General features: G+C 39.2%; 1 protein-coding gene across 7 annotated transcripts in view; it reads right to left on the bottom strand.

The window, feature by feature from the left end:
* Positions 1-5284: 5284 nt before the first annotated feature.
* LOC309649073 (zinc finger protein 285-like) overlaps positions 5285-16814 on the bottom strand; it is a 73250-nt gene continuing 61720 nt past the window's right edge. For 5 of the 7 annotated variants that reach the window (XM_082438609.1, XM_082438608.1, XM_082438610.1 and 2 more), the window contains one exon: positions 5285-8344. In XM_082438609.1, coding sequence (XP_082294735.1) covers positions 5844-8344 — 2501 coding nt within the window. In that variant the 3' untranslated portion in view covers positions 5285-5843. Of the gene's footprint in view, positions 8345-11365; positions 11432-16814 lie in introns of those variants that run through there. The other 2 variants (XM_082438613.1, XM_082438614.1) reach the window with 2 other exon arrangements.

Below are 16814 nucleotides of genomic sequence, written 5' to 3'. Positions count from 1 at the left end.
GGCGGTATATTCTATTAACTTTTGTTCATATGAAAATGTCTTTATTTTGCATATTTTTGGAAGATTTTTTTCATCAGGCTTGGAATTTTTGATTCACAGTATTTTGTTGCAGAATATTAAAGATGTTACTCCAATGTCTTCTGGCTTACGTTTTTTGTTTTACTTTTTATTTATTTATTTTTGGCTGCATTGGGTCTTCATTGCTGCACACAGGCTTTCTCTAGTTGCGGTGAGCAGGGGCTACTCTTTTTTTTTTTTTTTTTAAACATCTTTATTGAAGTATAATTGCTTTACAATGGTGTGTTAGTTTCTGCTTTATAACAAAGTGAATCAGTTACACATATACATATGTTCCCATATCTCTTCCCTCTTGCATCTCCCTCCCTCCCACCCTCCCTATCCCACCCCTCTAGGTGGTCACAAAGCACCGAGCTGATCTCCCTGTGCTATGCGGCTGCTTCCCACTAGCTATCTATTTTACATTTGGTAGTGTATATATGTCCATGACACTCTCTCACCCTGTCACATCTCACCCCTCCCCCTCCCCATATCCTCAAGTCCATTCTCTAGTAGGTCTGTGCCTTTATTCCCGTCTTGCCACTAGGTTCTTCATGGCCTTTTTTTTTTTTCCCTTAGATTCCATATATATGTGTTAGCATACTGTATTTGTTTTTCTCTTTCTGACTTACTTTACCCTGTATGACAGACTCTAACTCCATCCACCTCATTACAAGTACCTCCATTTCATTTCTTTTTATGGCTGAGTAATATTCCATTGTATATATGTGCCACATCTTCTTTATCCATTCATCCGATGATGGACACTTAGATTGCTTCCATGTCCTGGCTATTGTAAATAGAGCTGCAATGAACATTTTGGTACATGACTCTTTTTGAACTATGGTTTTCTCAGGGTATATGAGGGGCTACTCTTTGTTGCAGTGCACTGGCTTCTCATTGCGGTGGCTTCTCTTGTTGCGGAACACGGGCTCTAGGCCTGCGGGCTTCAGTAGTTGTGGCTCGCAGACTCTATAGAGCGCAGGCTCCGTAGTTGTGGCACATGGGCTTTGTTGCTCTGCGGCATGTGGGATCTTCCCAGACCAGGGCTCGAACCCGGGTCTCCTGCATTGGCAGGTGGATTCTTAACCACTGTGCCACCAGGGAAGCCCCTGGTTTTTAACCTCTGTTTTTTTTCCCTTTAAGTTGGGGAGAGAAGAAATCTCTCTGGTTTTATTTATTTATTTATGGCTGTGTTGGGTCTTAGTTGTGGCACACAGGATCTTTGTTGAGGCATGTGGGATCTTTGGTTGCAGCATGCAGGCTCTTTGTTGTGGCACACAGGCTTCTCTCTAGTTGTGGTGCATGGGTTTTCTATTCTCTAGTTGTGGTGCACAGGCTCCAGGGCACGTGGGCTCTGTAGTTGTGGTGAGCGGGTTCCAGAGGGCATGGGCTCTGTAGTTTGTGCCATGTGGGCTCTCCAGTTGAGGCACACAAGCTCAGTAGTTGTGGTGCACAGGCTTAGTTGCCCTGCGGCATGTGGGATCTTAGTTTCCTGACCAGTTATTGAACCCGTGTCCCCTGCATGGAAGGTGGAGTCTTTACCACTGGACCACCAGGGAAGTCCCTTCTGGCTTACATGGTTTTTGATGGGAAGTCTCCTTTCTTTCTCATCTCTGTTCTTTGTATGTAATGTGGCCTTATTCTGTCAATAGTTCCTGCATTGTTCATTTGCTGCTGTTTGGCAATAACGTGCCTTGTTTTTTTTGGTTTTTGCGTTTTTTGTTTGTTTTAAAATTCTGCTTGTTTATTCTTGAGTTCTTGGATTCGGTGAAGTCTTTTATTATTTTAAAAAAATTCGTAGCCACTATCTCTTGAAATATTTTTCTTCTCATTCTCTCTCTCCTTTCACCCTGGGTTTCCAATTATACATAAGTTTGACCACAAAAAGTTTCCCCACAGTTCTTGGATACTTTATTCTGTTTTCTTCACACTTTTTGTGTTTCAGGTTGGATGATTTTGATTAGCCTTTATTCAAGTTCTTTGACACTTTTCTCAGATGTGTTTAGCCTACTTACAAGTCCTTCAAAATCATCCTTTGTTATAAATTTTCTTTTCTAGCATTTCCCATTTGATTCTATATTAATTTCCACTGAAATTCCCTCATCTGTCATGTATATTGTCTGCTCTTTTCATGAAAGCATTTAACACATCAACCAGTCATATAAAATTCTCTGGCATTTCCAAAATATATTCATCTCTAAGTGTGGTTTTATTGATTGGTCTGCTGTCTCTTGGCAGAGGGTTGTATTTTTTTTTTAATCTTGTAACGTTTTACTGAATGCAAGATACCATGTATCAAACAGTAGAGACTGAAATAAATAGTATTTTTGCCTGGAACTGGGCACACCTGTTCTGCTAGGATGTTAGGGTGCACTGTTGAATCAGTCTGGTCAGGAATTAAGTTGAAATTGGATTCTGTTGTTGCAATAGTTATCTTCAGTACACTGCTTCAAAATTTTCTAATGTTACCTTGTGCTTAGGGTGGGGGCTGGAGTGCTGGAGGATTTTCCTCAATGTTCCTTCTCCACCTTCAGCTTTTGGCTATCCCTATGCACCTGTGCCACAGAAGGATTCTCTGTCCATGTTCTTGCCTTTTCCCCAATGTAGCCTGCTATTGCTTGTCACTAGGAGAAAGCTAGCATGTTTATGGGGACCAGAGATGTTCTGTATTGTCTTGGTTTAGTCTTAGTCTTGAGTGGGGATTGGAGAGATCAGAAAGCTTGTGCATTTTGGGGATCTAGGACTACGTAACACTAAAAATGAGACAAACTCTCTTCTCTAGGCTGTGAACAATAAAGCAGGTGATACTTTCATTTGTGAGCAAACTGAAGACAAGAGTTCACATAAAAGGACAGAGGTAAGAGACTTAAAGAAAAGCAATATAAAGTCTCCTTGACTGACCCAGACCCAAGTCTTACCTTACCTGCATCTCTTCACTTACACGAACTGAGAAACATTTTTGGTTTAAGCAACTCTGAGCTACATTTTGTTACCTACAACTAAAAGCATCCTAACTGATAAAACCACCATGAGCTCTCATGATCTTCCTTTGGAAGTGATCATAGTAAAGAAATGCATTAGAAGCCCTGAATTTCTGATGATACTGTGAAACTTGAACTAGCACCTTGGAAGCCAGGTTAAGCCAGTGTCTTGGTCACCCCATTCATCCAACGGGCTGAAATCTAACAGAAAAACTATGGTGCACCAATTTATACTACTACTGAATTGTATGAGGACATTTAAGGCTGCATGGGCTTTGAGACCTAAAGAAATTTTATAGAAAGGTAAAGCTGCTGACACCTAATTTATCTGTATTCTCTAGAGACTTTTTGAAAATTAACTTCAGGAGTTTTATTCTTTAATTTTGGCCATCATGCCATCTAATGAAATAGAGTGATCACATTATGAGTTCTTAACTATAAGGGACAATATCTCAATAGTTTATTGCTTTGGTAAAATGTTAACTGTGAAGTTTTAAAAATAAAGTACAAGAAAGACTAAGCCAAAAGTCTGCTTGCCACAGAAAACCACTGTATACAGGACAGTGAGTAATCTTTCACAGATAATCTATTAAGCATGTATTTGAACATATATGTATACAGAACTAAGATAACTGGATATTATGAAGGTACAATCTGCATTTTTACTAAACAAGATGCATGAGTCTTCTCTGTCGTTTTAGATTGATTTCATACTTTCTGTAGCTCCATATTATAGGAACACAGAGAAATTCATCTAAACTCTTATTAATTTCCAATTTAAAAAATTACCCTTATGTACACATCCTTTCTGTTAAAACTGCTTTATCTTAAATTATTATTCTATGATTTCCAGATGGGTACGTACACTTTACATTTTGATACATATTGTATGACTCTTCTCTAACAAACTTGTATTTTTCACTCCCTCCAACAAAATACATTGTTCTTGAAGACAGAGACTAGCAAGTAAAAGGAAATCTTATCCTAATAATCAATACATTTGAAAAAATGTTTAGAAAAATTCAATATTTTTCCTTTCTTTACTAAAAACAGAATTACCATATGATCCACCAACCCCACTCCTGGGCATATATCTGGACAAAACTATAATTCAAAAAGATACATGCACCTCATATTCATAGCAGCACTATTCACAATAGCCAAGACATGGAAACAACCTGAATGTCCATTAACAGATGAATGGATAAAGATGTGGCACATATATACAATGGAGTACTACTCAGCCATAGAAAAGAAGAAAATAATGCCATTTGCAGCAACATGGATGTAAGTAGAGATTATCATACTAAGTGAAGTAAGTCAGAAAGAGGACAAATAACATATGATATCATTTTTATGTGGAATCTAAAATATGACACAGAAGAACCTATCTATGAAACAGAAACAGAATCACAGACAGAGAGAACAGACTGGTGGTTGCCAAGGGGAAGGGGGTTGAGGGAGGGATGGAGTGGGAGGTTAGGGTTAGCAGATATAAGCTTTTATATATAGAATGGTTAAACAATAAGGTCCTACTGTATAGCACAGAGAACTATATTCAATATCCTATGATATACCATAATGGAAAAGAATAAAAAATAGAATGTATATGTATGTATAACTGAATCATTTTGCTGTACAGCAGTAATTAACATAACATTGTAAATCAACTATACTTCAATAAAAAAAATTGATATTTTTCTTTCTTTCTGTGAGTGGAAGAAGTATGGGGATGTAAAACTTGATAAAATTAAAGTCCTCCAAACTTGTCACAGATCCTGCCTAAGGAGGTCTGAATTGGACAAAGGTTATAACTCTTAGAAATCAGTCAGATCAAAAGGATTTTGATGGAAATATGCAGACTAAAAAACCAAGTATTATAATTTTGACATTTATTAAGAAAGTATTTGTCATTAGTAACCATTTCTGCCACTTTCCAAATAGTACAGTAAAACTCTGTCCTAACACACAGGGCAGGAGTAAAAATTCAATTATGTGAAATGCAGTGTTCCATTTTTGTAAAGTTAACCAGAAACATTGTTTTATCAGTTTGTACTGTCCTTTAAAGTGCACACAGGTGTACATACTCACAGCTAAACTAAAATGGATAGTATACTGTAGAGAAAAAGACCAAATGGTAAGAAATTCAGTTCATCCCTGCTTACACGAGGGACAAAGGGAGAGAACCAATCCCAACAGGGTTACAACTAAATTCATGTAATTTCAGATTGCGATATTGCTGATACATTTCAAATAATATTTATTTACTTGAAGTGCTTACATTACTTGCAGTATTCCTCCTCCAAATACATTTTCAAATGATTTTTTGGGGAAAATAAGCTTAATAAAAATTACAAACATGATACCTTTACACACTTTTAGTCATTTAGCAAAAAGTACTGAGCACCTAATATTGAGTTATGCAGTGTCATGGCTTTGGAGACTTCACAATGCATGAAGCCCCTTCTCTCATTCACTTTACATTCCAGTGGACGTGGATTCAGGCATGCTCATCACTGTGCTTCTGTTAAAATCCTGACTATACTCATATCTTTTTTAAGCCCTAGTGCAACAACTGGTTAAAGTCACGTGCAATGACATGTTAAAGTTCTCACAAAATCCCGTATGGAACCTCTCTCGTTAGATGTCTCTGCTGTGTGGTCTCCTGACTATTGCAAATGTTGATGCTGGGCAGAAACATTACCTTTTCATGAAAGAAATTCTTTTTCTACTGTAAGAACTGGAGTGAATGGAAAATTTCAGCTCTCATTTGAGGACTTCAGAACGCAATAGAATACCATTTTACCGAATTTCACTTTTGTATGGATTCTCTGAAGAGAGATAATCCCTACCATACTCTTCACTTTTATAGAATGTATCACCACTATGGACTCTTTGATGAATTAGAAGACCTGAGCTCCAACGGAAACCCTTACCACATGCATCGCATTTGTAGGGTTTCTCTCCCGTGTGGACCCTCTGATGAGCCTGGAGGTTTGATCTCTGACTGAAGCCCTTACCACACACCTCACATTTGTATGGTTTTTCCCCAGTGTGGACTCTGTGATGGGCTTGAAGACTTGAAAACCCACTGAAACCCTTACCGCATTGTTCACATTTATAGGGCCTCCCTTCTGCGTGGACCCTCTGATGTGCTTGAAGGCGTGAACTTTCACTGAAACCCTTTGTGCACACCTCACATTTGTATGGTTTCCCTCCTGTGTGGACCCTCTGATGTGCTTCAAGGCGTGAGCTCTGACTAAAGCCCTTCCCACACATCTCACATTTATATGGCTTCACTCTGGTGTGGACTCTCTGATGACCTTGAAGATATGCTCTCTGACTGAAGCCCTTCCCACATACCTCACATATATAGGGTCTCTCGCCAGTGTGGACACTCTGATGGCTTTGAAGGTATGATCTCTGACTGAAGCTCTTACCACACTCATCACATTGGTATGGCTTCTCTCCCGTGTGGACTCTCTGATGGGCCAGAAGAGTTGAGGCCTTACTGAAGCCCTTATCACACTCTCCACATTTATAGGGTTTCTCTCCTGTGTGAACCCTCTGATGAATTTGAAGATTAAAGCTCCAACTGAATCCCTTCCCACACTCCTCACACTTGAATGGTTTTTCTCCAGTGTGAACTCTCTGATGGCCTTGAAGGTGTGAACTCCGACTGAATCCTTTCCCACACTCCTCACACTTGTATGGTTTCTCTCCAGTGTGGACCCTCTGATGGCCTTGAAGGTAAGAATTGCGACTGAATCCCTTCCCACACTCCTCACATTTGTATGGTTTTTCTCCAGTGTGGACTCTCTGATGGGCTTGAAGGTATGAACTCCGACTGAATCCCTTATCACACTCCTCACATTTAAAAGGTTTCTCTCCTGTGTGGACTCTCTGATGAACATTAAGAACTGATCTATGACTGAAGACTTTACCACATGCGTTGCATTTGTACGGTTTCTCTCCAGTGTGGACTCTCTGATGATCTTTAGGTTTTGAATTCCAATTGAAGCCATTCCCACACTCCTTGTAAGGTTTCTCTCCAATGTGAATTTTCTGATGGCCTTGAAGATATGAATTTTGGCTGAAGCTGTTACCACATGTATAATGTTTATATGGTTGTTCCCTAGTGTGGACTATCTGAAGGTCTTGAAAATGTGAGGCCAGACTGAAGCCATTACCACACACCTCAGAATTATAGGGAATCTCTTCCATGTGAACTCTGTGCTGAATGTTACAATCTGAGTTACAAATGAAACCCTTCTCACACTCCACATCTGTGCATAGTTTCTCTTCAGTTTGGATTCTCTGATGGGCTCGAAGGCAAGAATTTTGGATAAAGACATTCCCATTCTCCTCAAATTCATAGGGCTCCTGCTCAGTATGGACCCTAAAACTACTACTAAGGTCTAAGCTATGACTGAAGCCCTTCTCATAAATGTTGCATCTGTCAGACATCTCTCCTGTGTGAGTAAGTTTATATGTGTTATGAGAGAAACACTGATTGAAGTTCTCACCATATTCATATTTAAATGGCACCTCCTCTGCGTGTACTTTCTGATGGCACTGCAGATGTGGACTCTCAGAAACACAGTTATCTCCTCTACAAACACTTTGATGAGTATGAAGAACTGAACTGTAACGACAGCCCTTTCCACATGGACTGTATGTACGGGGCTTTCCTTCTAAGTGTAACTGCTGAAGAACTTCAGAGCTGAAGTCATTGTTGAAGGCTTTTCTGTACTCATTACCAGGGTAGGGCTTTTGCCCTGTTTGAATTAAGTCTTGATGAAGCAGTGAAACCTTCATGACATCTTCTCCACAGTCATGGCAGCTATAGTTTTTTTCTGTTCTGTGTACACCCAGATTATCATTGTGATGTGAGATCCAACTGATACTTTCAGACGTGCAGAAATCATTTTTCATGGAAAGTTTCTGACATCTACACTGATAATTACGTGACTCTGTAAGATACATTTTCCTCCAAGAATGCTGGGTTCTCCAAGAGGGAAATTCTTGACTTTTTATGTCGTGGGAACCATCTCCTATATGAGTCAGTATGTAGTTCTCATCTTCAGAAATCTGAATCGGTATTCCTGCCCAAACTTGGCAGGGGGAATCACCTTGTTTTTGCAACTGAGAAATATTCTCTTGAAAAATTTTCATGGAATCTTGACACCCGGTTAACCTGCCTGCACCTTGTTGCCAGGTCTGCCAGGTGGAAAGCTCTTTGGAGGAAAGGCAGCTTAATCCCACTTCTTGAATACTTTCCATATTATGTTGACTCTTGGTTCCTATAAGAATAAAGAGATTTTAGACGTGTACACAGTGAATGCTTTTATTCAGAGATTTCAAGATTTTGCACGTAGCCGATGACATACAACTTCAATAAACTGGAGGAAAATTTATGTTACTAACTCTGACGATACTTAGAAAATGGCTCATCTTTGGCTACACCAGGAATATAAGTAGGATCCACAGAATTCAGGCTATCTGCGTGCTTCAAAATCAGGGCTTTGCAACACAACCTGGACATCGAAGATGGTGGCCCTGTTCAAAATGCCTAGCTAAACCACACACATAGTATCATGGGCTGCCTGGAGATTTCAAGAAAACAGAAGGGGACAGTCTCAAATTGGAAAGAGTATAGTTTCAAGTGGATAAATGTTTTTTGCCCTGATAGTAATGGGCATGGTAACGTTTTTGTTTGTTTTTAAGAAGACTGCATGTTAAATGCTGTGCAGATGAAGGTAAAAGGAGATCTTTAATCTATGCTTGCGGCATCAAACTGCCTATCTCTAATGCGTTCTTTATCTTCATGAGACTAATAAGCTCTTCTAAGTCACTGTAAGCCATTATCAGCTTTAACTCCTTTCAAAAGATATTTTGCAATTATCAAGGGCCATGGTGCAGGTCAGAATGTAAAACACGGTGACAGAATTCAACTCCAAAGACATCAGAAAAAAATGGAGGCTGAGGGAAGCATAGGCAAGTTTTATGGCACCAGTAGGTGTCCTTTGTTATCAAACAAAACTCAATGAACATTGACTTTGGCGTGCACCATTTTGCTGGAAAATTACTTTAATGTTTAGGGAATTTCAGGCTCCAGAAAAGTTGAAGATGGGTATGTTTGGGTGGAAATGGCTTGTCCCTTAGTTATGAAAGCTCAGATTATCAGCAGGCAGCAGATCTTCATATCCTGGTGAGAAGTATACTCCCTGAGGACCGGTGGTCCAATGGGGTTGGAGTAATAACATGCACTCACTCTCCTAACACTTGGCAGTACATTAATTCTCTTTCACCATCCGGGGGGAAAAAAAGAAGTAAAAGAGGATTTTTTTCATAACATGAATATTATCCTCAAACATAATAATTCTTTGTGTTTTTCTGTCTCTCCACAGTGGGGTGTATTATCCACAAGGACAAGCACTTCGCTGTGTACACAGCATTACCCTCACTGCCTGTAACACTCTTAGCAAATAGTAGTTGCTCAGTAAGCACATAATGAATAGATCACAGCTTGAGTTACTCTCACTCACAGAACTGAAAGTGCATATATGTGTTAAGTTATTTTTCATGGTAAAGGAACTGGTGATGGCAGTTTTACTGCAATGTTGAAAGGCTGTATGAGAGGTAGGGCTACACTCAGATATCACCTGCTGATGAGAAAAGCAAAGGTCACAAGAATCTTGTGGATTGTGCCTTTTAATTTTGAAAATGAATGTGTAGTTTTTCTTGTATAAAATCTTACCTGTAGCCCCACCCTATGCCCAATTTTTTTAAAAATTAAAAATAAAAGGCCACACTGATGATTGCGTGGCAGCAGGATCTGGGGCAGTGCACTGACTGCAGGGTAACACTTTACGGCATGTCTATGAGTACTCATCTCAGTACTTAAAAAAAAAAAATGCCAACCAACTATACTCCAATAAAAAATTAATTTAAAAAATGCCTAGTGATGTCTTTGGTTTCTCAAAAGCAAAGCTTTCAATTACTATATTAATATTTTATATAATAATGAAATGAAGGGACATAGTATACGAGGCACGTCAAATAAAGTAAATAGTTTTACTTTACTTTTGGCAAATGTGTCTTTCAAGGAATTGGTCTGTTTCATCTAGGCTGTCAAATTTGTGGGCATAGAGTTTGTTCATAGTATTCCTTTTTTATTCTTTTAATGCCCACAGGTTCTGTAGTCATGTTCTCTCTTTCATTTCTGATATTAGTAATTTGCATTTCTGTGATATTAGTAATTTGTGTATCTTTTTCTTAGTTACCCTAGCTAAGAAGCTTATCCGTTTTAGGCATCTTTTCAAAGAACCAGCTTTTGGTTTCATTGATTTTCTCTCCTGATTTCTTATTTCCAATTCTTATTCTTGTGTTCTACTTACTTTTCTTCTGCTTACAATTTGCTTTTCTTTTTCTAGTTTCCTAAGGTGGAAGCTTAGATGATTGATTTTAGACCTTTCTTCTTTTCTAATACATGTATTCAATGCTATAAATTTTCCTCTAAGCAGTGCTTTTGCTGCAGCCCACAAATTTTGGTAGGTTGTGTTTTCATTTTCATGTAGTTCAAAATATCTTAAAATTTCCCTTGAGATTTCTTCTTTGACCCATGTGTTATTTGGAAGTGTATTGTTTAATCTCCATTTGAGGTCTTCCAGTTATTTGATTTATTGACTTCTAGTTTAATTCCATTGCAGTCTGAGAGCAGGCACTGCATGATTTCTATTCTTTTAAATTTGTTAAGGTGTGTTTTATGATTCAGAATATGGTCTATCTTCGTGAATGTTCCATGTGAGCTTGAGAAGAAGAGTTCTTTCTAATCATGTACAATAACAGTGGCTACAACATCCAACTCTATGCCACAAAGCTATCATTTTAGAAGCCATTTTAACTCAGTCTACAGGGAAAAATATACTCCATACCTTGTTTTATTGTGCTTTGCTTTACTGTGCTTCGCAGGTAGAGTTTCTTATAAATTGAAGGCAACCCTATGTTGAGCAAGCCTACTGGCACTATTTTTCCAACAGAATTTGCTCATTTGATGTCTCTGTGTTACATTTTGGTAATTCTCACAATATTTCAAACTTTTTCATTATTATATTTGTCATGGTTATCTGTGATCTTTGATGTTACTACTATTACTCACTGAAGGCTCAGATGATGGTTAGTATTTTTTAGCAATAAAGTATTTTTTAATTAAGGTATGTGAATTTTTTTTTAGCATAATGCTATTGCACACTTAATAGACTACAGTATAGTATAAACATGACTTTTATATGCACTAGGAAACCAAAAAATTTGTGACTTGCTTTATATGCAATATTTGCTTTATTGCGGTGCTCTGGAACCGAACCTGCAATATCTCCGAGATCTGCCTGTTTGAAAACAAGAACAGGGTTATGCGGGGTGGAGACAGAAGAAGTGAAATGCAGAAAACAAAGACTATTCTAGCATAAAATGGCCAGCCTATCACAGCCTGAGATCAGATGTCACCACTGTAAATGATCAAAATAGTAATCTAAAAATTATAAGAAAAAAGTAATTAAACATATGTATAATTTAAAAAACAGATGTATCATATTTTATTAACAACACGCCATTTTACCCATATGTACTTTATGTCTGCAGTTAGTTAATGCAAATGTAGTAAGTTTTCTATTAAAAAGGAAATGCTGGCAAGGAATTGTAACGCTAGATCAACATGATTGGCATGTGTAAGACATCATAAGGTATTTATGAAAGGTTGTATTAAAACTTAAGGTTGGGCTTCCCTGGTGGCGCAGTGGTTGAGAATCTGCCTGCCAATGCAGGGGACACGGGTTCAAGCCCTGGTCTGGGAAGATCCCACATGCCGCAGAGCAACTAGGCCCGTGAGCCTGCGCATCTGGAGCCTGTGCTCCACAACAAGAGAGGCCGCGATAGTGAGAGGCCCGCGCACCGCGATGAAGAGTGGCCCCCACTTGCCGCAACTAGAGAAAGCCCTCGCGCAGAAACGAAGACCCAACACAGCCAAAATAAAATAAATAAATAAATAAATAATAATATCCCCTAATATAAAAAAAAAACTTAAGGTTTAGTTAAGGTTAACATATAAGGTTAAGTTACGACTTCAGCAACTCTTAACCCAGTGATGTTTGATATTCTAATTAAGCCATAAAGGAATTAAAATTATCGAAGGAAATTGCTGAGAACAGCTACGTGAGAACTACTGACAGGAATGGTATTCAGATCTAGCTGGAACCAGCAAACTACCAAGGAAGGAGAAGAAAAAGCAAGATAATTTGCAGGGAGCACCTTATTACTTGAAAGATGGAGATTACTAAAAGTAAGTATCTCCTGGTTAATGAAGTTGATGGTTTTGCTATAATTAGAAATGACACTGGAAATGAAAAACAGGAATAATCCGCTATGGGGAAAAAAAAAAAAGCCCAGAAGCCCTTGGTTTATACAGCAATGATGCTTGCCTGGCTCTACGGACCAGAAACTTCCCTTTCCATCCCTGCTGGGAGTTTCAGATCGCATCAGCGGCAGTCAGCAGTATTAAGGTATAGTGTTGGTAAAGGATCACCTTTCAGAGCCCCTGGGGATCATGATGCCTCATGTCAGCAACAGGTGCAGGTGGCTCTAACAGGTTGCTGACTCTGCACCTCTGATCAAATTAATCAGGCAATTCCATGAAACAGATTTTGTTTGCTTATGTGGACTGACAAGCTGATTTTATGTAAACATGGATTACAAATCATCTTTTTCACTCCAAGTAAGATTATTTTTCTTATCACTTTCCAATAGAAGACAAAATTTAATCACTGGCAGAGAAGGTTGAAAACAGATTATGGAATATTACTGGATGTATTTGGAATGAATAGCCTATAACAGCACAAGAACACTAATGGTGGGAAACCATTAGTGAGGCTTAAGATCAATTTAATAGATTGTGACATGCAATTTTAAAAAGGACAGAAAATATCACACTTGCACTGCATGTCAGGGTATCACTGCATAAATGCTTGTTTCAGACTTGCAGATATGTATACACACATAGGTCTGTACTGGGTTACACTGCATACTGAAGGCCATGGCCAAAAAAGTATGAAAACCACTGGTGCAAATAGTTGAGGAAGGTATAAAGTTTGTAATGAAACAATTATAAGGCTCAAATGCAAAGTTCAAATGCAGAAACTTGGAAAAATATCAACAGGTAGGTTTGTACCTCTTAGTTTCATGCCTACATGGACTGAAGTTTCGAAATACTGGGAACAAATTACCACTTGAGATATATTCTTTCTTTCCCTCAGGATGTATGAAACCTGAGAGTACAACTTCTTCTTTTTTCAGGTTATAATGGTCACCAGTTGAAAATTATACACTAGATCTTTATGGGGATGAAGGCTTGAAAACTGTCTAAAATCTACATTAACATTTGTTTATTTAATGGCTAACATGTATGAAATAAAGATGAAGAAATATATATTTATTTTTGAATAGGGGATAAAAAGAAAGACAGGGGCTGGTCTTCCTAACTCTTGTTTTTCTCACCTTGAATCTTCCTTGCCTGGCCTGAAAAAAAACTAGGAAATTTATGTAGATGCTGACTTTCGAAGAGATGGATGGGTTGCGACTTGGAACATCTTGCAAGGAGATGGACAGTTAAGAAGCCATTATTGGGACTTCCCTGGTGGCGCAGTAGTTAGGGATCTGCCTGCCAATGCAGGGGACACGGTTCAAGCCCTGGTCCAGGAAGATCTCACATGTCGCAGAGCAACGAAGCCCGTGCGTCACAACTACTGAGCCTGCGCTCTAGAGCCCGTGAGCCACAACTACTGAGCCCACATGCCCCTACTCCCATGTACCTAGAGCCCGCTCACCACAATGAAGAGTAGCCCCCACAACTAAAGAAAGCCCACACGCAGCAACGAAGACCCAATACAGCCAAAAATAAATAAAAAATTTAAAAAAAGAAGCCATTATTTATTGACATCATTCTCCTTCCTAGTGGAAATTGAGATAGTTCTTCTGCTAACAGAGTGGTTGTAAGACTATCATTTTAAAAATATTCCTTTGCCCACGTCAATTAAATCAGCTCCTAGAGGCTGGAAGAAAGTCAATGGGGGATAATTATGTCTCTCTTGGTTACAACTCCAAAGTTAAAGCTCAGTAAGGGGGCTTCCCTGGTGATCCAGTGGTAAAGAATCCACCTTCCAATGCAGGGGACGTGGGTTCGATCCCGGTCAGGGACCTAAGATCCCACATGCCGCGGGGCAACTAAGCCTGTGTGCCACAACTACTGAGCTCACATGAGAGAACCCGCCTCAATGAGAGAACCCGCATGCAGCAAACTATGGAGTCCACGTGCTCTGGAGCCCATGCACCCTGGAGCCTGCATGCCACAACTAGAGAGAAAACCCGCACACTACAACCAGAGAGAAGCCTGAACGCTGCAACAAAGAGGCTGTGACATAATGAAAAGATCCCACATGCTTCAACAAAGATCCCATGTGCTGCAACTAAGACCCGACGCAGCCAATAAAAAACAGCTCAGTAGGATGGTTTTTCTCTTTGAATCTCTGAGTCACCAGGCAATTTATTCCACAGAAATAAAATCACTAGTACCCAAGGACATTTGGATTGGGGTTTTTATTGCTGTACTTTCTATATTAGTAGTAAAAAAAACAAGGGGGATGGCGGAGAAATGAATGCCCATCAATTAAAAAATGGGTAAATGATGCATGTTATAGCCACATACTGGATTATGTAGTGATGATTATTTTAAAAAAGAGATAACCTCAGATTGGGAGGGATTTCTTGCTCAAGGTACCATGAAGGAGAAAAATTAGTATATTAAAAATAAGAATGTACATTTTCAAAATTTTGCATTAATATAGGTATATACATGTTAGTATATGTAAAAAATTAAATTAAAAGATATTTTAAAATATGACATTACGGGCTTCCCTGGTGGCGCAGTGGTTGAGAATCTGCCTGCCGGTGCAGGGGACACGGGTTCGAGCCCTGGTCTGGGAGGATCCCACATGCTGCGGAGCAACTGGGCCCGTGAGCCACAATTACTGAGCCTGCGCGTCTGGAGCATGTGCTCCACAACAAGAGAGGCCACGATGGTGAGAGGCCCGCGCACCACAATAAAGAGTGGCCCCCGCTCGCCACAACTAGAGAAAACCCTCTCACAGAAACAAAGACCCAACACAGTCATAAAAAAAAAAAAAAAAAATGACATTACATTCCTACTGATGCTATCAGGCAGGGGGACTGGCACACTATGGCCCTAGCCCTGTTTTTGTGTAGCTTAAGAACAAGAATAGATTTTACATTTTTTTAAATGGTGTAAGAAAAAACAAAGAAGAATATGTGACAGAGACCACATATGGCCAGCAAAGCCTAAAATATTCACTATCTGGACCTTTAGAGAAAAACTTTGCTGACCCCTGCTCTAGAGAGTGTATTGCCTGTTATGACTCTGAATGTTAACTGAGATGGAAACAAAAAATTATAGAAGTGAAGTAATTTGTTTTGAAATTTTCAATTGACTCTCCTTCTCACCCAGGAGCATCCTTAGCTACACAGGTGTGACCATGGCTTCTGACACCAGGGTCTGAGGACTCAAAAACATTACTAAAATGTTTGGACTTGCATAAATGTCCAACTTGGAAGTTCCATTTCAAAAAGAAAATTACAGGCCAATATCTCTGATGAACATAATGTAAAAATCCTAAACAAAATATTAGCAAACTGAATTCAACAACACATTAAAAGGATCCTACACCAAAATCAAATGGGATTTATTGTAGGGATGCAAGGATGGTTCAACATCTGCAAATCAGTAAGTGTGATACACCACATTAACAAAATGAAGGATAAAAATCACTTTATCCTTCATCAAAAGCAAAAGAAACAAAAGCAAAAATAAACAAGTGGGGCTACAATCAAACTAAGAAGCTTCTGCACAGCAAAGAAAACCAGCAATAAAACGAAAAGGCAAACTACTGAATGGGAGAAAAATATGTGCAAATCATATATCTGATAAGGGGTTATATCCAAAATATATAAAGAACTCATACAATTCAATAGCAAAAAACAAACGACCTGATTAAAAAAATGGGCAGAAGACCAGAATAGACATTTTCCCAAAGAAGACATACAGATGGCCAACAGGTTCATAAAAAGATGCTCAACAACATTAATCATCAGGGAAATGCAGATCAAATCCACAATGAGATTATCACCTCCCACCTGTTAGGATGTCTATTATCAAAAAAGACAAGAGATAACAAATGGTGGCAAGGATGTGGAGGAGAGGGAGCCCTTGTACACTACTGGTGGGAATGGAAGTTGGTGCAGCCACTATGGAAATCAGTATGGAGGGTCCTCAAAAAATTCAAAATAGAACTATCATATGATTCAGCAATTCTACTTCTGAGTATTTATCTGAAGAAAACGAAAACAGTAACTCGAAAAGATATATGGGGCTTCCCTGGTGGCACAGTGCTTAAGAATCCGCCTGCCAATGCAGGGGACACGGGTTTGAGCCCTGGTCCAGGAAGATTCCACATGCCATGGAGCAACTAAGCCCGTGTGCCACAACTACTGAGCCTGTGCTCTAGAGCCCACGAGCCACAACTACTGAGCTCATGTGCCACAACTACTGAAGCCCACGCACCTATAGTCCGTGCTCCGCAACAAAGAGAAGCCACCGCAATGAGAAGCCCATACACCACAACGAAGAGTAACCCCCGCTCACCGCAA

This window comes from Balaenoptera physalus (genome assembly GCF_965194825.1).
Source record: "Balaenoptera physalus genome assembly, chromosome: 19".
NCBI lineage: Eukaryota > Metazoa > Chordata > Mammalia > Artiodactyla > Balaenopteridae > Balaenoptera > Balaenoptera physalus.
This window is presented reverse-complemented; position numbering and strand designations above follow the sequence as displayed.